The sequence below is a fragment of the Engystomops pustulosus genome, chromosome 2 (assembly GCF_040894005.1).
Source record: "Engystomops pustulosus chromosome 2, aEngPut4.maternal, whole genome shotgun sequence".
Lineage (NCBI taxonomy): Eukaryota > Metazoa > Chordata > Amphibia > Anura > Leptodactylidae > Engystomops > Engystomops pustulosus.
The window spans coordinates 231140278-231164405 of NC_092412.1; the positions used below are offsets into that span (position 1 = coordinate 231140278).

General features: G+C 44.4%; 1 protein-coding gene across 2 annotated transcripts; it reads left to right on the plus strand.

Annotated features, from left to right (window-relative positions):
* Window positions 1–13889: 13889 nt before the first annotated feature.
* On the plus strand, window positions 13890–23816 carry CPOX (coproporphyrinogen oxidase). Of its 2 annotated transcripts, XM_072138508.1 has the most exons (7): window positions 13890–14405; window positions 15438–15581; window positions 16888–16998; window positions 17493–17634; window positions 20539–20757; window positions 21227–21331; window positions 22070–23816. In XM_072138508.1, the coding sequence occupies exons 1-7, from the start codon at window positions 14000–14002 to the stop codon at window positions 22155–22157; spliced, it is 1215 nt and encodes a 404-aa protein (XP_071994609.1). In that variant the 5' UTR covers window positions 13890–13999; the 3' UTR covers window positions 22158–23816. The 2 variants fall into 2 exon arrangements, with proteins under 2 accessions (XP_071994609.1, XP_071994610.1); XM_072138509.1 differs by lacking the exons at window positions 21227–21331; window positions 22070–23816 and adding an exon at window positions 20849–20891.
* Window positions 23817–24128: the final 312 nt, after the last annotated feature.

The window sequence follows — 24128 nt, forward strand, 5'->3', positions numbered from 1 at the left end:
TTGAACTGACTACATGGATATTATATTGATGTTCCTTGGATTTTTCCACTATTATGTATTTTTGTATATATGTACCTTATATCCACTGCTATATTTCATGCCAATATTGATGTTGTATATATGTTCGATTTACAGTGTTTGAGAAAGGCCCTTGTGGCCGAAACGTCACACAAGTACTACTGCTGTAATCTATCACTTTGAAGATATTAAACGCATGTTAAAACCCATTGGAGTGCGTGGTCCCAATTTTACTTTACTGTACATGGGGTTGGATCCCTGGATCAGACGCACCAAGATACTTGAGAGTGCAGACCGAATATATTAACTGCAGAAACATATCTTGTTTAATCCCTGATCTTAGTAGTTTTTCTCAAAAAACTATTATAAAATTTAGGGGAAAGCTTCGGTGCAGGCTGACTTCCATACAAAAAAGAGCTGCCTGAACTGTCCAGACAGGATTAATCAACCTGTGCTGGATGACTCATACACAGCAGCTGGGGGATGGTGCAGCGATTGATTACTTCTGCCTGTCCGAGAGATTGGAGTATTCCTGGCTTATGCTGGGCGGGAAGGAGCAGTGCATATAAGAGAGAAGTGCTGGAGCAGCCACAGGAGCAACAGTGCCTCATTATCACAATTTTATAATTGTTTTTTTTAGCAAAACCATTAAATTGAGGGATTAAACAAGATATGTTTCTGCATCAGTGTCGCTTCAGTATTCTTATCTTTGGTTCACAATGCATAAAAGCAAATGGTAAATTTCTTTTAAATTCTATAGCACCACCAGAAATAGCTGATTCCTACACTAGGTCTATAGAGGTGAATATTATAATATTGCAGTATATCTATTGTCTATTATTAGAAATGTAATAACATATACTTAATTTTATATAGGACCACACATAAAATAGTTTACTCCTCAGTTTGCAGAAGAGTACAAGCCTATGGTTCAACCAGAAGTGTAGCCAGGTTATTCGTCACCCGAAGCCAAGGTTCAGTTTGCTGCCCTACCCCTATATCTAAATACACAGGTGTAATGGTTGGTTTGCAGCCTCCTCCCTGGGCACCCAGTGCCTGGTTATAGCTACACCCCTGATTGCATCAAACCACAATCATGTTTACTCACTATTTCCTCTGACCTTACCCAGCGTGTGATTTCCTATTTCTATAATTGCATCAGAAAGACTCCATCTCTTTAAGGATCAGTCGGATTTGTATATCCATTACACATTAGGGTGTCACTTGTCATTTGCACAATGTTCTTTTTGCAGGTCATCCTTTCCAGATGCTGGCGAGCAGTCAAAGTATTTGCACATTATACACAACCCGTCCTCAGATAAACACATTAAGGTTATTTCTCTATTTCACTATGTGCTGTCATGTCGTGCGCAGAGCACCCTCTTGTTTTACAAGTCCATCCTTTTGTTTGCTGCCAACTTAAACTCAACTGGAAAGTTCACATGAACTTGAAAAAGATGTTGCAAGAAACGCTCTTGGTTTAAGTGGCAGAAGTAATAGTTTCCTAGGAACAGACACAACAAAAAAATCGCTAATGAGAATACTTAGTTACCATGTACCTAAAACAATGGAATGTGCTGGGCCATAGAAGACAGAAGTGCATAATATTTAATAATAGGGTATTACATGACGTTTTTTCCTAACATTATGTCATCATTAGTGAGTGGCTTCAGAAGTGGATTATAATATAGGGGTTTGGGGGTTTGCATGGGGCGCAAGCCTTCCAGGGAGCCCATGACCACCCAATCCACCCACAAAATTTTATACTGAGAAGGACCTTTATTAATTAAATCCTAGTAAATCTGTTCCAGCTCTCAATACACATGTACACAAGAGCCATTTCAGGAACTTTGAAGGTCCTGCAAAGGTCCTAAAATCGCAGATTGAAAGCAGGCAGAAGAGATGCATCTTCCATCCCCTAGAAGCGGATTCTAGTACCATATGTAGGAAGTGAATTCCAGTAACCAGAGCTGTGTGATAGAACGAGCCGTGCACCTGTGTGACCATGGTCAGATTTCTGTCCACTGGAAATAAACAATAAAGTTTTGAATAGAATGACGGTAAGAAGAAATCTAGGAAACCGTTAGGAAAGCGTATTGAAAAAGTGCATAATATAATATTAATTTTCTAAAATGGGAACACCCCTTTTAGCATTTTTGCGGATCTAAAAAGGGGCACATGTGAATATGCCCATTCAGTTTCATTCTGTCAGCAGATGAGATACAGTGAATAGGACATAGGGGATTAAAAAGTTACAATATGTACTTGTTAATAAAGGTTTCACAATTGCTTTAAGATAAGTTAAATCGAAAATAGATTGTCGCATTCCATAAAAAAGTAGGAAAACAAATAGCACATACATATGCCAAAATAAAAAATATCTATATGTCTTCATACTTACATGAAGACACATTGGGGCACATTTACTATGGACCGTGCACCAGTTTCCTGTCGGACTTTGCACATTCTTTCTAGTGCAAACTCCTCGCACAGGGATTTTAGAAGTGTCTGAGACACATTTGTGCCGCTTGCAACCCTTATATGTCGCGGCTGCACTATTATTACATTTCTGTACTGAATGGGACGTTCGGTGCACAGTTTATTTTGCAGTGTCCATCAGTAATGTGTTTCATGTCCTATGTTAAAGGTGCACCAAAAAAAGGTCAGAGCAGTGCCAGATTCACCAGATTCACGAAGAACGGGCGCCACAAATAATGAATTTGTCGCGCCCCCCCGCGCACTATACACAGGTAACTGCACATAATACACACTGCACTGTGTCCCAATAAGTTTTTAGAGGATGTTACCCATTTTATGAGGAGCAACTGTTTTTGAAAAAATAAAATACTGTATATACATTCCTATAATTTGCATTGTGTTTGACCTAAAAAATATGGACAGAACATGTATAGTGACTATGGGGACGTCTGAATTTATTGGATGAATTCTTTGCTTGTGGTTTGTGAGGAATTGATATGTAAATAACTTTACGACATAAAAACCTAAACCTTCCATTCTGTAAAACTGTTGGCAGCTGTTTAGATGGCAACACCCTGGGTGACAGGACCATGATTTACCGCTGTTTTACAGACCTGCAGTGCACGCACAGGAAGTTTGCAGAATCTTCTCTATTTCCGCAGGACTCCTGCAGTTGTCGAGAATCATCGTGTCCATAAATCTGCATTAGGAAATTGCTGGATAAACAGATTCCCAGTTTTGTGCAAATAAGGTTTTTTCAATGCATCCTATAAAAAATGATATTTAAGATTAATGTTTTATTCATTCATTTATTTATTTATACGGAGCTGGAGACGCGGCATTTCTTCTATGATAGGACTCAACGCCATTTACAACTGTTTATTGAGCCGGACGTTATCACTCTGATTTACAGATGTCTTGTAAAACTGGTCGTATAATCATTATGGTTTATGGTGTTTGTGTTTCTATGGTGTAGTTGCATTCTTAAATGAATTTGTGTTGGTTTTCTTTTACAAGGTCAGTCTGTGTCCTCTGTTTTCATTATTTGAAGAACTGTGGTCACATGAAAAATGTTGGCGTAGGGCGAGGAAGGTGGGGGGACCCCACGATTTCTATGTTCGCCGCTACCTATAATAAGAAAATATGGAAGCACTCTTTCCGCAAGGTTGTTCTAAGCAGCTCCACAAACATCAACTCCACAGTGCTGCATCCACAAATAGGATGTCTTCACAGAACTCCTTCTTTCCCACCTCCATTACCCACATTGCCCCTGATGCTCTGTATTCCTCCCTGTACTATATGCAAAGCTCCTGTAGCTACTTACTGTCCACCCCCCCCCCCCCACCGTCCCACATCGTTTCCTGACACTTCTTACATCCCTCTTTTCCATTCACTTGCCCTCCACCCTTTTGCCATAAAGATTTTCTGACTACTCCACCTATACGGAGCACTTTTGTCTGTGCCTCCTACCTCCACAATATCCCTGCCACTTTGCGTTCCACACAGGGGGGCATTTATCAGAGTTTGAATACCAATAGCAACTTTTACCTAGCCATGGAAAAGTCATGATTCCAGGAATTGCAGTGGTGTGGAGTGGTCCGAGGAGGGGAAACATCGGCCTGGCAAGTTTGCTATATTTTGCACATCATCAAGATGCAGGCCTTTAATAAAGAATATAAAGACACATTGAGAATCGCAATGTACAGATGGACACATGACCGTGTTTTATCAATGTAAAATTCAGGACTGTCCAGCGGAATCCGGGATGGTTGTATGCAATATGTCTTCTGTTTACTGTACTTAATCATTAGGTGTCAAGATGCAAGGACATGAAATATACTAATGTCCTGCACTGTTGTCGTCTCTTTCCAAGGGCAAACTGGAACGCAGCCATCCAGAAGGTCATAGACATATAGGTCATCTACTAGGGGCTTTGACCTCCTGGACACTGTCATGACTACATAATGGATGTATGCGGCTTTATTTTCAGTTCAATGTAACATTATGGGGCACATTTACTAAGGGTCCGCAGCCGCGAATCCGTCGGGTTTTTCCCAAATATTTCCTCTTTGCGCTGTATTTCACGAAATTGTGGCACACGCGATCGATTTTTGGCGCAATCGCGCCGACTTTCGTGCGACAGAAATCGGGGGGCGTGGCCACCAGACAACCAGAAGGATTCGGAAAAACCGCAGAATTTAAAAAGACATTTGTGTCGCAAGATCAAGCACTCACATACACCAGAAAAAAGCAGGTGAACTCCAGCGGACCTCGGCGCAGCAGCGACACCTGGTGAATATCGGCGCACGGACCTTAGTGAATCCCAGCAGAACCCGAATCAGCGTCGGAGAACCCACCGCTGGATCGCGACTGGACCGGGTAAGTAAATGTGCCCCTATATTCTACTCTGTTTTCTAGTATTTAAGCCCTTCAGGACAAGGTTTTTCTCAGGTCAGATCTCTCTTTATGAGTCCTCTCCAAACACTCCTTCAATCCCGGTCGATGTAATTTTACATTGACTGGTCATAAAGGGGGTTATCTTCAGCTTCCTGCGACAACCTCATACCATCCCAGGAAACCTACCATCGCAGATCTACCAAGTAAGGTAGATTCAGTGGCAGGTTAAGCTTTTAGTGCTTCAGTACATTATAAAAATCAGCAAATTTGCAACATGAAAATTATCCTACTGGGGTTATGGAGAAGCTGCACAGTGGAGCGAGAGATGTGGCTATGCCACGCCCTAGTAGCCTCTTTCGAATGCCCCTACCAGGTAGGTCTCCTTGTAGACGCATGCACTGTCTCCAAAGCCAGAGTTATGCGCATGCGCTGTAGCAGATGAGTGTGTGTGCAGCCACAATGACCTGTGACCTGCGTGCTGATGACTAGCCAGAAGGAGGGATCGAAAGAGGCTACTAATCTAATCAATCTAAATGGTTGTTTATCCTCCTAAATTATAAGGTCTCACAAGTTATTCCAATTTTATCATCTGACCATGTTATTGCTTTATAATGTCTTATTTGTAAATTTCCCCCATGATCTGTACAGCGCTACAGAATATGAGGGCACTATATGAATATTTATTATTGATAAAGTCTCTCTAACATTACTGCAAAAAAACAACAAAATCTCATAAAGAGTTATCAAAATGTAAAAAATGTGCGCTTTTGTACTGCAAGAACCAGGATTCTTGATGTTTTGGTCTTTAGACTTATGCTTGCAACCAAAGTACTGTATAGTTGCCTTGAGGCCTTATATAATATGACAACTCAGCAAAATCCGCCTGGGGGGACACATTCTGCTTACAGTGCGATGCTCCAACGTCTTCTGTAAGGGAAGGAAATGTCCTATCGGTTTACAATGATACGAGTGACATCTAGTGGCTGTTTTCAGCATGTACGTAGGTTGGGGAAGAAACTAAATTTCTTAAAAGGGTTGTCCCGGGATATATTGGGTACATGATAGAGGATAGAGGTGCTTGGTGGGGGTCCAACTAATGGGAACCCCATTAGTTCATGATAACAGAGCCCCCATCAATCTGGAAAACAGGGGTCCCGTTCTCAGTAATGGGTGGAGTGCAGTGTACTCCCAACAGTGTAGGGAGGGTACGCACAGACTGGGTGTTCTCTTTATACTACATGTTTTATACTACATATACTACAAAGTTTACATGCAATGCACTTTATATGGGGTGGATACCTTTTTTTAGTACTCCCTCCAATTTGCTACATCATGATGTCTGCTCCTGGGATGTATATAGGGATGTATATAGCAGTCCTGCCGTCCCTCTATAGCTGTGTGATTGTTTTTTGGAATGTTGTTTTCTTTATATTGTAGTTTTCTTGTAGTTGCAAGTGGAACAATATTGTGGCTCGGTTTGCCGACTTGCGTTATTTAGAATTATTAAGAGTGTGAACTTTCAGATCAAGTGCCTATCCAAGTGTTTTCATGTTAAGGGAAACCTACCATCAGATATCTACCTATTAAAGAGAACCTGTCACCAGGAATGTTGCTTTAAACTGGTGACAGGTTCCAATAGTCTATGCTATGCTGATTAAAAATGTCTTTGTTAGCATTCTGAATCATTTCATTAGTTTACATAAGTTTAATTCACATTACCTGGCTCCCTGCCCGCAGTGTGGGGTATCCTGGGTAGGGGGCAGCTGGAGCCTGTGTGTGAGTATGTCTCCCCATGACTCCTCTATTCCATACCATCCCCCTCCCTCCCCTGTTATCTTTAGTTATATAGTGATATCATCTTCCATATACAAATATAATATTACATTACAGAGTACAAACAGTCATATGGAACAATAGGAGAGAGGGCCAAGATCACAGGAGCTTACAGTCCATGAGGATGAGGGGGTGACACAAGAGCTTACAGACTATGAGGATGAGGGGGTGACACAAGAGCTTACAGTCTATGAGGATGAAGGGGGTGACACAAGAGCTTACAGTCTATGAGGATGAGGGGGTGACACAAGAGCTTACAGACTATGAGGATGAGGGGGTGACACAAGAGCTTACAGTCTATGAGGATGAAGGGGGTGACACAAGAACTTACAGCCTATGAGGATGAAGGGGGTGACACAAGAGCTTACAGTCTATGAGGATGAAGGGGGTGACACAAGAGCTTACAGTCTTTGATGATGAGGGGGGGACACAAGAGCTTACAGACTATGAGGATGAGGGGGTGACACAAGAGCTTACAGTCTATGAGGATGAGGGGGTGACACAAGAGCTTACAGTCTATGAGGATGAAGGGGGTGACACAAGAACTTACAGCCTATGAGGATGAAGGGGGTGACACAAGAGATTACAGTCTATGAGGATGAGGGGATAACACAAGAGCTTACAGTCTATGAGGATGAGGGGGTGACACAAGAGCTTACAGTCTATGAGGATGAAGGGGTGACACAAGAGCTTACAGTCTATGAGGATAAGGGGGTGACACAAGAGCTTACAGTCTATGAGGATAGGGGGTGACACAAGAGCTTACAGTCACTCTATGAGGATGAAGGGGTGACACAAGAGCTTACAGTCTATGAGGATGAGGGGGTGACACAAGAGCTTACAGTCTATGAGGATGAGGGGGTGACACAAGAGCTTACAGTCTATGAGGATGAGGGGGTGACACAAGAGCTTACAGTCTATGAGGATGAGGGGGTGACACAAGAGCTTACAGTCTATGAGGATGAAGGGGGTGACACAAGAACTTACAGTCTATGAGGATGGGGGTTGACACAAGAGCTTACAGTCTATGAGGATGAAGGGGTGACACAAGAGCTTACAGTCTATGAGGATGAGGGGGTGACACAAGAGCTTACAGTCTATGAGGATGAGGGGGTGACACAAGAGCTTACAGTCTATGAGGATGAAGGGGTGACACAAGAGCTTACAGTCTATGAGGATAAGGGGGTGACACAAGAGCTTACAGTCTATGAGGATGAAGGGGTGACACAAGAGCTTACAGTCTATGAGGATGAAGGGGTGACACAAGAGCTTACAGTCTATGAGGATGAGGGGGTGACACCAGAGCTTACAGTCTATGAGGATGAGGGGATGACACAAGAGCTTACAGTCTATGAGGATGAGGGGGTGACACCAGAGCTTACAGTCTATGAGGATGAAGGGGTGACACAAGAGCTTACAGTCTATGAGGATGAAGGGGTGACACAAGAGCTTACAGTCTATGAGGATGAGGGGGTGACACCAGAGCTTACAGTCTATGAGGATGAGGGGGTGACACCAGAGCTTACAGTCTATGAGGATGAAGGGGTGACACAAGAGCTTACAGTCTATGAGGATAAGGGGTTGACACAAGAGCTTACAGTCTATGAGGATGAAGGGGGTGACACAAGAGCTTACAGTCTATGAGGATGGGGGGTGACACAAGAGATTACAGTCTATGAGGATGAGGGGATGACACAAGAGCTTACAGTCTATGAGGATGAGGGGGTGACACAAGAGCTTACAGTCTATGAGGATAGGGGGTGACACAAGAGCTTACAGTCTATGAGGATAAGGGGGTGACACAAGAGCTTACAGTCTATGAGGATAGGGGGTGACACAAGAGCTTACAGTCTATGAGGATGAAGGGGGGACACAAGAGCTTACAGTCTATGAGGATGAGGGGGTGACACCAGAGCTTACAGTCTATGAGGATGAGGGGGTGACACAAGAGCTTACAGTCTATGAGGATGAAGGGGGTGACACAAGAGCTTACAGTCTTTGATGATGAGGGGGGGACACAAGAGCTTACAGTCTATGAGGATAAGGGGTTGACACAAGAGCTTACAGTCTATGAGGATGAAGGGGGTGACACAAGAGCTTACAGTCTATGAGGATGGGGGGTGACACAAGAGCTTACAGTCTATGAGGATGAGGGGATAACACAAGAGCTTACAATCTATGAGGATGAGGGGGTGACACAAGAGTTTACAGTCTATGAGGATGAAGGGGTGACACAAGAGCTTACAGTCTATGAGGATGAAGGGGGTGACACAAGAGCTTACAGTATATGAGGATGAGGGGTGACACAGGAGCATACAGTCTATGAGGATGAGGGGGTGACACAAGAGAATACAGTATATGAGGATGAAGGGGTGACACAAGAGCTTACAGTCTATGAGGATGAAGGGGGTGACACAAGAGCTTACAGTCTATGAGGATGAGGGGGTTATACAAGAGCTTACAGTCTATGAGGATGAAGGGAGTGACACAAGAGCTTACAGTATATGAGGATGAGGAGTGACACAAGAGCTTAGAGTCTATGAGGATGAAGGGGGCGACACAAGAGCTTACAGTCTATAAGGATGAAGGGGGTGACACAAGAGCGTACAGTCTGTGAGGATGAGGGGGTGACACAAGAGCTTACAGTCTATGAGGATGAGGGAGGTGACACAAGAGCTTACAGTCTATGAGGATGAGGTGGTGACACAAGAGCTTACAGTCTATGACAATGAGGGGGTGACACAAGAGTTTACACTCTATGACGATGAGGGGGTGACACAAGAGTTTACAGTCTATGAGGATGAGGGGGTGACACAAGAGCTCACAGTCTATGAGGATGAAGGGGGTGACACAAGAGCCTACAGTCTATGAGAATAAGGGGGTGACACAAGATCTTACAGTCTATGAGGATGAGGGGGTGACACATGAGCTTACAGTCTATGAGGATGAGGGGGTGACACAAGAGCTTACAATCAATGAGGATGAAGGGGGTGACACAAGGGCTTACAGTCTATGAGGATGAGGGGGTGACACAAGAGCTTACAGTCTATAAGGATGAAGGGGGTGACACAAGAGCTTACAGTCTATGAGGATGAGGGGGTGACACATGAGCTTACAGTCTATGAGGATGGGGGGAGGTGGGATTGACACAAGAGCTTACAGTCTATGAGAATGAAGGGGTGACACATGAAGTATAAGAGTTTGTATAATGGTCCAGCCATTATTTATAAGGGAATAGAATAAAATAACTTACTAAATTTGGCTGCTTGAATCAGACATCAGCCGTCATCTTATATGCGAAGTCCAAAGTCAATGGGACTGCAGAGAAGCCTGGAGCTTGGTATCTAGTGTTTTCTGGATAACAGACGAGAGGGGGACACAGGATGGGTTAGTAAAGAGAGTTGAAATTTTAGCAGTTAGGGAGTGGGATAGGTTTACCTAAGGAGATGGGTTTTAAGAGCACGTCTGAAACTTTGGAGGTTGGGTATTAATCTCATAGTCGAGGGAAGGGCATTCTAGCGAATTTTGAAGCTAGGGAGAACTCCTGGAGATATGTGTGAGAGGTTTAAATTAAGGTAGACATTAATTTAATATCACTGTGTCAGGCTTACGGGATGTGGATCCTCTGGACCACTGCAGACGGTAACTCAAGCCACTACCTGGGACCGGAGTCTAAGTGGTACCCGGTTTTCACCAGAGAACGCCGCAAGGCGGGTTACACAAGCTGCGGCGTGGTACCACCAGGTCGTTCCTCAGGCGTGACTTGTCTGCAGTGGCGGCCAAGGTTGAAGTACAGAAACAGCAGTCAAACTCGAGGTCAAAGTCCAGGCACAGGGTCAAGGCAGGCGCCAGAGATGCAACGGAGGAATGACCTGGGAAGTGCATCTCTGATGCATGACCCTGCCTATTCTCAGGTATGGAGCAGTGAGAAAAGCGTAAGCCACCATAAGACAAAGGAGCAAGGGAGGCAGAGTCATCCTGCTGGATACATGTTTCAGTGATGGCCAACAGGTCAAAGGACTTTGAAAGAAAGAGATCAAGAACAGATTCTAGTTTATTGCACATATAGTAGGCATTCCATACAGCTCCAAGGGGTTATGGGTGGAGTAGAAGGAGAAGAATGGATACACTGAATCCTTATAAGTTCTGTAGGGTTTCTGTGTGAAGTGTTAAAATTAGCAGAAAGTGGGCCTGGGTTATGAGAGATGTTCCCTGCAATATATATTTAAACATTGGGGCAAATTTACTTACCCGGTCCATTCGCGTTCCAGCGGCGGCTTCTCCGCTCTGGATTCGGGTCCGGCCGGGATTTAATAAGGTAGTTCTTCCGCCGTCCACCAGGTGGCGCTGCTGCGCTGAAAGTAAACTCATCGCGCCGGAATGCACCGAGCTGGACCAGGTGAAGGTAAGCGGTCCTTATGCGACACATTTTCGGTTTTTAAATGCGGCGGTTTTTCCGAATACGTCGGGTTTTCGTTCGGCCACGCCCCCCGATTTCCGTCGCGCGCATGCCAGCGCCGATGCGCCACAATCCGATCGCGTGCGCCAAAATCCCGGGGCAATTTAAGTACAAGCGGCGCAAAACGGAAATATTCGGGTAACACGTCGGGAAAACGCGAATCGGGCCCTTAATAAATGACCCCCATTAACTATTTTTTTAATGTCCCATCAGAAGACTTACACTAGGGATACCTTGATTGCTTCTGTACTGCAGTGTATTGTAACAGCCTGGCTGGACCTAATAGGCTTCCGTACTTGGCAGACATAGAGGGCTCAATCAGGCCTTTGACAACCCCCTGGCACCCCACAATTGCATTTTGTGAGGGCTGGGGGAAAGGGGTCCACGCTGGTCTGAGGTTTGAGAGAGTTTATCTTGCAGCTTTTTTGATCATCCCTTAAAAAAGGGTGAAAGAGAACAAAGAGGCAGCACATGGGATTAGTATAAGAGGATTTACATTGATTTTGGAATATAATTTCTTCCAACATTCTTTGGATTACTTCTCCTCCTCTCGTGATGAGGATGGAAATGTCACAGCTGATCCCATCTTGTACGAGCCTGGTGTAACACTTATGTCAGAGCTTCAGGAAGAGGCAGTTTGGATCCTCCCTTTAACATCTACAAAGAGAGGCTGCTCCCTGATAAGAAGCCAAATTTACATGTACAAGTACATTATCTGCACATCCACCAGGCTGCACACTCAGCCAAAAGAGAACCTTTACACCCTGCAGTTTTCAGATACTAGAGACTTTCAGTGCCCAAACTGGTTTACTACGGTTTCATAACACAGTATTATCCCTGTACTGTGACATCACTGTGTGTATTATCCCTGTACTGTGACATCACTGTGTGTATTATACCTGTACTGTGACATCACTGTGTGTATTATCCCTGTACTGTGACATCACTGTGTGTATTATTCCTGTACTGTGACATCACTGTATTATTCCTGTACTGTGACATCACTGTATTATCCCTGTACTGTGACATCACTGTGTGTATTATTCCTGTACTGTGACATCACTGTATTATTCCTGTACTGTGACATCACTGTATTATCCCTGTACTGTGACATCACTGTGTGTATTATCCCTGTACTGTGACATCACTGTATTATCCCTGTACTGTGACATTACTGTGGGGCAGATTTACTTACCAGGTCCATTCGCGATCCAGCGGTGGGTTCTCCGTCGAGGATTCGGGTCTTCCGGCGATTCACTAAGGTAGTGCGCCCGATGTCCACCAGGTGTCGCTGCTGCGCTAAAGTCCGTCGGAGTTCACTGGAGTTGACCACCCGTTGCTGGGTGCAGGTAAGTGTGTGTCGAGCGACAAAATATAAAAAAAAATACGATGTTTTTTCCGAATCCGTTTGGTTTTCCGACGGCCACGCCCCCCGATTTCCGTTGCGTGCATGCTGGTGCCGATGCGCCAATCACGTGCGCCAAAACCCGGGGCAATTCGGCGCAAATTTTCGGGAAACCCGACACAAAATAGCGATTTGGGCCCTTAGTAAATGACCCCCTGTGTGTATTATCTCTGTACTGCGACATCACTGTATTATCCCTGTACTGACAGTGACATCACTGTGTATATTATCACTGTATTGTGACACCACTGTGTATATTATCCCTGTACTGTGACATCACTGTGTGTATTATCCCTGTACTGTGACATCACTGTGTATATTATCCCTGTACTGTGACATCACTGTGTGTATTATCTCTGTACTGTGACATCACTGTATGTATTATCCCTGTACTGTGACATCACTGTGTGTATTATCCCTGTACTGTGACATCACTGTGCGTATTATCTCTGTACTGTGACATCACTGTGTGTATTATCCCTGTACTGTGACATCACTGTGTATTATCTCTGTACTGTGACATCACTGTGTGTATTATCCCTGTACTGTGACATAACTGTGTGTATTATCCCTGTACTGTGACATAACTGTGTGTATTATCTCTGTACTGTGACATCACTGTGTGTATTATCCCTGTACTGTGACATCACTGTGTGTATTATCCCTGTACTGTGACATCACTGTGTGTATTATCCCTGTACTGTGACATCACTGTGTGTATTATCCCTGTACTGTGACATCACTGTGTATTATCTCTGTACTGTGACATCACTGTGTGTATTATCCCTGTACTGTGACATAACTGTGTGTATTATCCCTGTACTGTGACATCACTGTGTGTATTATCCCTGTACTGTGACATCACTGTGTGTATTGTCTCTGTACTGTGACATCACTGTGTGTATTATCCCTGTACTGCGCCGGCACAACTTAGCACGGGCTGTTTCCTCGTGCGAAGTTGCGCAGGTGCAAGTGTGCCGGAGAGCTCGGTGACGTCACCGGCTCTGCAGCACTTCAGAATCCGCCACACGCGGATATAACTTATAAATCGGTGATAGGGGGTTTATTGTACTAATGAAAATATGCTCCAGCACCTGCTCACCCTGAGCTGGTGCCATGTATCTGTGTCTTAGAACTACCCCTTTTAAGTGGTAGGTTTCCTTTAACTTCCTAGCTTTATTTCTGCTGCTCACATGACAGCGTTTACTATAAACCTACAAGACTACAATTCCAGGCAGCCCCCTCTTCAGGTCATGTGACCTGAGGCTAATCATGGGACTTGATGGTTGCGGAAGGACTACAGCTCCCGGCATGCCTTGCCGGTGACCCCGCCCCCTGTGGCAGACGTGCGTGCTGTCACAGTACATATACTCAGTGCCCGGTGCCCGGGTATTACACATCTGGCGGTGATGTCTCTGCAGGCGGTGCTCCGGGCTGGCCGGGCAGTGAGGGGGAGGCTCCCGGGGCTCTCCGGTAATGCCCGAGCAATGCACGGCTCCTCTCTCCGCTCCTCCGGGAGCCGCTCGCTGCTGGTGGCTGCAGGAGCCGCGGTGACCGCAGGACTGGTGGCCGGGTACAAGCACCTGCAGCGGGCGGAGATGGCCTCGCTGGATCCCGGGCAGGAGCTGGAGAGGCGGCTGGCGGGGTTCATGGCTCCTCCGGTGACGGATCCGGAGCAGCTGCGGCGGCACAGCGGCGACATGAAGAGCCGCATGGAGCTCCTCATCATGGACACCCAGGCGGAGGTGTGCCGGGCGCTGGAGCGGGCGGACGGCGGGGCCGCATTCACTGTGGACCGGTGGCAGAGGACGGAGGGTGAGTGCGGAGGGCACACTGCAGGGAGCCTAAATGTACTGTCTGTATATATGTGTGTATGTGTGTATATATATTCACCGCAGAGAGCCTAACTACTGCCAGCCTGCCCATATATACACTGCAAGGTGCCAGCCTGCCCATATATACACTGCAAGGTGCCAGCCTGCCCATATATACATTGTGAGGTGCCAGGGAGCCAAACTGTATCGCCAATAAATGAGATATATACACACATACACTACAAGATGCCATTGAGCCTAGCTGGCGCGTCAGGCTGCCCATATATACACTGCAAGGTGCTGGGCTGCTGATGGACTGCCTAGGTACAGTAGAAAGTGACCAGCTTCCCATATGTAGTACAAGGTGCCACCAGTTTTGGCACATTAGGGTTGCTTGGGCACAGCACAAGATTGTATTTAACCTGTCCACACCACATGTGCCAACCTGCTAGGCCACAGTACATGCCCCAGGCTACCCTGGTGCAGTACAAGGTGCATGTATGCTTAGCTGCACTACAGGTGCCAGGCTGCCTAGTCACGATGCCAGGGTGCCAGGCTGCCTAGTCACCATGCCAGGGTGCCAGGCTGCCTAGTCACGATGCCAGGGTGCCAGGCTGCCTAGTCACTTTGCCAGGGTGCCAGGCTGCCTTGTAAGGTTCACTAGCTCCTGCATGCTTACTGTTATCGCTTTCATCTTATTAAAATAAAAATCATCTCTGTATTTTATGCCACTTGTGCCAAGGTGACCCATAAATCAGAGGCTGTCATTGCGGCCCTGGGCACAGCCTGTATAAACGCTGTGTTTAGCCATTCTATGACTGCACACATCCTGATAACGTTTCTTTAGGCATAATTTTGTATTCGTGGCATCTTGGTGTTCTGTGCTGACAAGTCCCGTGTTATGCAGGGGATCCTGTAGACCTTGGCTGGCAATTATTGGGCCCTTTTTGTCTGTGCCGGGCACAGGATATTATATCTCTTTGCCTCTATTACTCCTCTACATGAATAATTCCTTAGATTTTCCTCTTTGCAGGTGGAGGAGGAGTGAGCTGTGTCCTCCAGGATGGCAATGTCTTTGAGAAGGCTGGAGTGAATGTGTCAGTGGTCCACGGCTACCTGTCAGAAGAGTCCATTCAGCAGATGAGGAGCCGCGGGAAGAACCTGAAGACTAAGGATGGTAAGGCCGGGCTCACGTCATTGTTCTCCTTTGTAAGGACCTGTCAGGGGGATTCTCTATGCACTATTAAAACGGAGTGCTAAGATGTAAACCTATAGATTACATCCTGTTCCTTCACTCAGCGGAAGCCTGGGAGGAATGCTATACTTTGCATCCGTCCCCCATTGAAATCATTAATTCTCACTTTAGAATCAGTTTTTCTTCTGTGTCATAAAGCATGTACGACCACTTTAGATGACAGTAATGATAAAGACACTTTATAATGTTAACTTTAGTCTGTAAACTTTGCAACCCAACTGCATGTGACATGTACCTATGGACAGTCCATTGCTTTACACCGTATATCCGTACTTGCTGTTCTTTACAATTGTAAGCTTGGTGTATAGCACATGTGGCTGGCCCACGTATTGTATGGGAATTCTGTGGCTGCATCTAGGTATCTAGATAGATAATTCTACTTCTATCTTATGTGTACGGCACCTTTATAATTGCATTTTCAGGCCTCTCATTAGAGGTTGTATGAGACCTGGATTTCCTACAGAGGTTCAAGGTGAGAAAGGAGATCAGAGGAGCCTTTTATGATCTGCTGTAAATAGTTCTCTGTACTGCGAGGCCTGTGTGTGTGTGTGTATATACATTTGGTCTATACAGAGCCATGTGCACTCACTCAGATAATACTAGATACTGCCACAGTATAGTGCTCGTACAATACATCCTGTGGATTTTCAGTCTCGGAGTGAGAATCCTATGTGTAAAGAGTGTGCCACACCGCTGTCTATGCTCATACATATAATACTTAATCTGTAGGGAAAATGTGTGTCATATTAAATGGGATAAGTGTAGTTTGAGGGTTTTGTGGTGGTGGTCACTGTACCAAATTATGGATCTCCCAGAATACTGCAGCACTTGGTCAATCTGCCCTTTACCCTATTTGCGGAGGTGACCGCACATAACTCTTGTACTTGGGCCCTTTCGGCAGACGGTGATCAGAAATGAATGTGCTGCTTCTGCATCATTTCTGGGTTTCTGTTGTATTTGAACGCGACAAACATCACTGTTCTATGGACATTTTATTAATGAAATATATATAAAACACAGATCTTACAGAGGTTCCATATAAATAAATACTCTTTTGGATAGTTACTTTAGAGCAGTCATTAATAACGCATGGAGAGTAGTCAGAGCGACTCATGGATGTATATTTTGATCTATCTGCCCCCAGACCCCGCTCTGAGTAATTCCTACAGCTCTGATTATGTCTTGTCACCATATGGGATTCCTAATGACATCTGACTCTTTCTTTTAGGAAAACTTCCCTTCTGTGCCATGGGAGTAAGTTCTGTCATCCATCCCAAGAACCCGCATGTTCCCACCATTCACTTTAACTACAGATACTTTGAAATTGAGGAAGCTGATGGTAAGTATAACTGAGGTGTGGGGACTTGTGGTCCTCTGGTTTGAACGTTTGATGCAAATTATGGAAACAATGGTGGGAACGTTCATGAGGGTTTCTCTGCCAGACAACTGGCGCCCTGAACTAATGGTGGTGCCTTGTGAACCGCCAGGCATTGCTATTATCTCCTTTACACTAGCTCCCCCCTAGAGGCCATGAAGGGGGGGGGGGGGGGTGCAGCGGAGAGGGCCGGTGTGGGGTTGTTCCACATATATAACGTTCTTGTGGTTTATTCATGACTATTGTGGAAGTTTTTGTTGCCAGCGCAGCCACCAGAAGGCCTGAGGCTCTTGATGTATCTGGAAGGTCATCATAGGCACAAGTGTCGACGTATGATAAATCTCCCCAATGTTTTTGTAATGAGGCATCCTTGTGCAGCCTTTTATTTGGGAGTATCTCTTTATGGGTCCCCCTTTCATTTTAGTTACAAAACTTTTTCTCCTGACCCCTTTCCCCAGGGAATAAGCAGTGGTGGTTCGGTGGTGGCACAGACTTGACTCCGACCTATCTGAACCAGGAAGATGTGGTCCATTTCCATCAGACTCTGAAGGAGGCTTGTGATCAACATAGTCCCAAATTCTACCCGAAATTCAAGAAGTGGTAAGTGAACATTGTTGTGCCTCTGAGCAGCTCATTGACAAGGCTGACGCTTATTTTTTTATTTGAGAGATCTTTGTTGTACGACCTTGTCAGTGATGTTTTAGGATTGGCTTCTGTAGGCCCCTCAATAACATATTACTAATCAGCCTCGCTGGGGTCTTGTGATGTGAACATTCCTGCTATTACGAAACCTGTCGTCTTTCATATTACACATCCACAGTGTGAAGATTTCTTCCCCTTATATGATAATGACCTGCTGACTCCTAAAAGAGATAACGAGTGTAACGGCCATGCTGGGCCTCCCTGATAATAAGGGTGGGGCGCTGAGCGAGCGCAGAATGCTGACCACTGATGTCACATCACACCATAAAGCATCACTTGTAAAGCCTTTCCCTATTGATGTACGCTTTTGATAATACTGTCTAATCATTCTAATTTAACTGTGGAAGTAATTGGTTGGGTAAGGGTTAAATAGGTTTAGAGACAAGAAGCCTTAAAAATTGCTAAATCAGAAGGTTCAAAATTCATGGTGTAACCAGTCATTTGCTTATCTGCCTGTGTCACTTTTTAGAGAATTTGCATAATTTGTTAAACTTTTTTCTTAAAAGAGCAGAACCTGTCAGAGGGGGCAGACACCAGTATGTCAGTGTGCTTGGTTTACAATGCCTCATCCTGGTGGTAGATGTCCTTTTAAGATTAAGAAAACCCTATACCACAGAAATCACTTGCAACTAGACAGTCAGCTAGCACTCGCCGCCTATGTACTAAACAGTAAATTGCTAACAATCCAAAATCCATCATGATAAACCAGGGACACTTGCTCATAGATCCAGGCACCGTGACTGTGGTAATTGTCTTATATTTGTTCCTTCTACAGTCAACTTTTAAAATTAGTTTTTCTTTGGGGAGCCCTTTTGATTCATTATCACAATTTTGAAAGTTGGTGTTAGACAGGAGGCAGTGGATCACGGATAGAAGACTACCACAGTCAGTGCCTGGATCTATGAGTAAGTGTCCAGAGGTCTATGATACATTGCATAAGAATGTCCTCAACAGTTCAGGTTTTTAACGCATCCAAGTAATCATAGAGAAGTAATGGAATGGCACGCACCGCGTTCTCCTTCCAATGAAATTTATTTGTGCATACTTACAATAACAAGACGTGCAAGTAACAATTCATGGGGACGGGAGGACGCAGGGACTCACAAGACAGCTGTCTTTTTTGTCATTTTGTGAGTCCCTGCGTCCTCCCGTCCCCATGAATTGTTACTTGCACGTCTTGTTATTGTAAGTATGCACAAATAAATTTCATTGGAAGGAGAACGCGGTGCGTGCCATTCCATTACTTCTCTATGAACACTTGCATTTGTCTACTTTGGTAATTGGAGCACCACATTTCTCCTGTTTCTTCCCTGAATCCGCAACTGACATGTCTGACACTGGTAACCCTTGGAAAAGACTGTAACCAAACAGTGACACTAAGACCCCTTTCACACTTGTGTTTTTCACGTGCGTTTTCTGTGCGTGCTTTTGACGTGCAGAACTTGCATGTAATCAGTGGGTCTTTTCAAACTTGCATTTTTTTTCACGCACACGCGCATGTTTTTTTTTTTTTTTAATGCACGTTTAAATCTCGGCATGTTCTACTTTTGTATGGTGCGTTTTTCACGCGCGTGACTTGCAAAAGTAGAACATGCGGAGATTTAAACGCGCGTTAAAAAACCGCGTGTGTGTGCGCGTGAAAAAAAATGCAAGTCTGAAAAGACCCATTGATTACAATGGGTCAGAGTGCCATGCAAGTTCTGCACGTCAAAAGCACGCACAGAAAACGCGCGTGAAATGGACTCCGGACTGAGCTCTATCTTTTCTATGGCAATTGATGCGTAAAAAAATGCATTGCACTTGCAAGTGTCAGAGTGCAATGCGTTTTTGATGCATCTCCATAGACTTGTATGGTGCTTTTTTCACGCGCGTGACTTGCAAGTCTATGGAGATGCATCAAAAACGCATTGCACTCTGACACTTGCAAGTGCAATGCATTTTTTTACGCATCAATTGCCATAGAAAAGATAGAGCTCAGTCCGGAGTCCATTTCACGTGCATTTTCTACATTGAAATTGCATTGAAAACGCGCGTGAAAAACACACTGAACAAACTCTGACTGAAAACTGATTGCACTCTGATGCAAAATGTGCGTTTTTCGCTGACCAAACCCTGATCAGACTCTGACGTGATCTGCAACGCAAGTGTAGAAGGGGCCTAACACTCTTTGGAAATAATCATAAATTCAGTAGTGCCACCCAGTATATATCTTTTCTGTGTATATACTTTAACACATCCGTCCTTCTGCTCTCATGCTGCATCGCTGCGCTAATGTACAGTTATGGCCGGTGCACCAGGAGGACAGCTAGTCAAAGTCCGGTTATTGGGTTTTACACAGCCTGATGCTGTGATATAAATAGTTAGTTACTTTTTGCAATTCTTATTTCTTCTTGTGAACTAGGATGGCTCCATAGACCCCCATTTACTAGACTTGTATCCACAGGATCCTAGGGGCATGACCACACAGGAAATATGAGAATGGATCACAGATTGGCTTCTAGCAATTCCAATATATTGTACAGCACTAGTATGGGACATGAGGTCTAACCTAAAATGTGGATCTCCAACCAGCAACATGTCATTTTACTCCATGGATTGACCATGTACCAAATGAATGGTTGAAACGCCCCCTGCTATTACTGCAGTAATGTCATTTAATTTTAGGCAGTAGGAATAGGCATAGGAGTGGTTCAGTGTGAATAGATGCTTAGCAGCTCCTGTGCCTACAGAATGTGAATGTTGGGTTATCACTCATTATTCTTGCTCACATGTCCACATATCAATGTCCTGGTCTCGTTTCAGGTGTGACGATTACTTCTTCATCAAACATCGCGGGGAACGCAGAGGAGTCGGTGGCATTTTCTTTGACGATCTTGAATCCTCATCCAAAGATGACCTCTTCCAGTTTGTGCAGAGCTGCGCCAAGGCCGTGGTGCCGTGTTATATCCCCATCGTCAACAAGCACAAGAACGACTCCTTCAGCCCGGACGAGAAATTGTGGCAGCAGCTCAGGAGAGGACGGTGAGACACGCGCGGACGATGCTGCAATTAAAAGAATTGCAACTGGTGCTGCAAACTAGTGGAATCTATTTTAATTTTTTTTGCATTACAGATATGTGGAATTTAATCTGGTTTCATAGTTTATACGGTTGAAAAAAGACACTTGTCCATCAAGTTCAACCAAGGAAGGGAAGGGATTGGATGAGGAAGGGATTTAGGGGAAACAATTCTATATAACATAACTATCAATGTTATTTAGGTGTAAAAAGGCATCTAGACCCTTCTTGAAGCTCTCTGCTGTCCCTGCTGTGACCAGCGCCTGAGGCAGGCTATTCCACAGATTGACCGTTCTCATAGTAAAAAAGCCCTGTTGCCTCCGGTGATTAAACCTTGGTTTCTCCAAACGGAGACTGTGCCCCCTCATCTTTTGATTTGATTTAACTGGTGCTGCAAACTAGTGGAATCTATTTTAATTTTTTTTGCATTACAGATATGTGGAATTTAATCTGGTTTATGACAGAGGAACCAAATTTGGGCTTGCAACCCCAGGCTCTAGGATAGAGAGCATTCTTATGTCACTGCCACTGACAGCCAGGTACGTATTTGTTACTGAATAAATGACTGATGTATTCTTCTTAATATGCTGCTATTTTCCTATACATGGCGTGAAAAGTATGAAATTCCTTGTGCATGCCATAGAATTTGCAACCTTGCAAGTTATTAAAAAAAAAGTGCGTGGGGCCATCCAAATTTGCTAAAACTTGTGCTGGTTATTGGGAAAATCCTACACCAGGCAAGAACTAGTAGGATTTCAATTGAGTGCATGAATGTTGTGCCGGAATTAAAGTGGTCAAAAAGCTTCAGTAATTTTGGCACCTCCCCTGGTATGCTGTTTAGTGAAGAGGCTGCCTGGAGGTTGTAAAACATGGCTGCTTTCTTCCAAAAACCGCACCACGCCTAACCCTTGTTTGTGACTGTATTGCTGCATGGAGCTGAGTTGCAATACTGGCACAAACCATGGTCATGTGTGGCGCTGTTTTTGGAAGAATGCAGCAATGTTTTTCAATCACTTTTATCTCCTTAGACTGTTTTAGCCTTGTCTCCTTTTATGCTGTTTTCACACTTAAAGGGACAAGTCTATTATAGGCTGCTTTTTTTTATGTTGTGCACCACAGATATGGACACAAGCCTCTTAATTGTGGCACGTTTCAGAAATCCAAGTTTTGGTTGTACAATGACTAAATAGAACGTTTATTTGAGATAAAAATAACTTATTAATGAAATATCTTGCAGAAAATTAAGTTTGTTGTAACATGTCTTGTTGTTTCCTTAGATGGGAGTATATGCATGTACCTCCTCCAGAGTCTCGGGAGGCAGAGATCCTCAAAGTTCTGCAGGAACCCAAAGACTGGGTGCATTAAGTATCTCAGGGATGCCGTACTCCGTGCCCTTATGGATGGACGAAGAAATGCATGTCCTATATTGTTCCGTATGTGCCTTACTTGTTCAGTGTCTTATATTGTTTTCTGCTGGACAGGAGTTTGCCCTGTATCCATCCACGTCCCCCTGTGCTGGAATGTGGACTACCTCATTCGCTCTACTTGTTCTATGAAGACCACTTTGATATAATTTTGTCAAATCATTGTAGGACACTGTACACTAAATTGCGAGTTTTCAACCTTCTTTTTTGAAACTACAACTCCCATCTTGCCCTGGTAGCCAAAAGGCGTTGTAGTTTATTACCAGAGCTGGCAGCCACCACACCAGATGCAGAAACTCTGATAATATGTAATAATGAGGGCCTTATAGTCTATGGACACTATACAAGGTGATTGTATAGTAAGTTTCCATAGAAATTTGGTTAAAGGAATCCGACAAATGGAGCAGATTTTGTATCTGAATAGCCATTACGTTATGCCGCCTCAACTGGTAGAATTGTCTGTTTACCCATGGGCCACACTTATCATATTAATCCCCTTTTAGGTATCTGCTTTAAGGGTTTGCTTCAAACTTCGGTCTGTATACTTCATATTTTCGATATGCTCTGGTTAGGATTTGGGGGCGGCGGAGAGGTAAATCTTTAAAGGTGTTGTCCACTTTCAGCAAATTTTGATTTTGTTTGTATGATGGAAAATTATACAATTTTCCAATATACTTTTTGTATCATTTCCAGTTTTCTAGTCCTATAAGAAGCTTCATAGTTGCACAGCTCATTATAACACGTAGCAATCGGTGCCGTGTGACATCACGTGACCAGGGATGTAATGAGCCCTGCACGTGTGTGACATCACGTGACCAGGGATGTAATGAGCCCTGCACTTGTGTGACATCACGTGACCAGGGATGTAATGAGCCCTGCACGTGTGTGACATCACGTGACCAGGGATGTAATGAGCCCTGCACTTGTGTGACATCACGTGACCAGGGATGTAATGAGCCCTGCACGTGTGTGACATCACGTGACCAGGGATGTAATGAGCCCTGCACTTGTGTGACATCACATTTATTGGCTGTTCTCCACAGCTAGTAAACAATGACGCTTCCTATTGAATTACAGCAAGCAGAGATCTAGAAAACAGTGAGGGATTGATACGGAAAGAATTTTCAAAAATTTTATTTAAAGTGGATGTTCCCTTTAAGGGGTCCTCCTTCCTTATCTAGCGGCTGTAATAAAATCTGCTCTATATTTGATAGTCTCAGTGCACAGAGTAATGTATTACATCCCATATGGGGTGTATATTGGTCTCCACACGTGTGTATTCTTGGTGGCCCCTCCATACAGCATGTACTGAATGAACTTAGCCCAATTCCTGCATGAATGTCCTTATGTCTCTATTGCTGCTGTATCTGATGCGTTCCCTCTGTAAGATCTTCATCCGCCGGGCACCAGGTTAATGTTGTGGATCTTGGGTGGCATTTTACTGGACTTGATATTTTATCTGTGATCATACACTGATGTATTTCAATCTGTGAAGATGCGAAGCCGATTTTATACTTTTTGTATTTATTTTGATCAGGACAGTACACAGGGTCACATTGTTATAATAAGGAAATAAAATATTTTTATGACAAATCATAAAGTGATCTGCGTGCATTTCCTATGGACTGAGCCAGCATTGCTGAGAAGTCATGAATATATGTTAGTGCTTTACTTGATTGGGACATCGAGCATACGGCTGAATCATGGACATGGAGTATGCGGCGTTCATGGACTGACCACAGGGTGGAAAACGAGACTCGTAGTGCATCATATATAGCTCAAGGAGTCCCTGCTTCTCTGCACTACAGTAGCGATGAATTGTAATCCTGATTAAAGAAGGGAATCCTTGCATCAGAGTTCCTTAGAACTAATCGGTCTGTGAAATCCAAACAGCACATGTTCCAGAATTCAC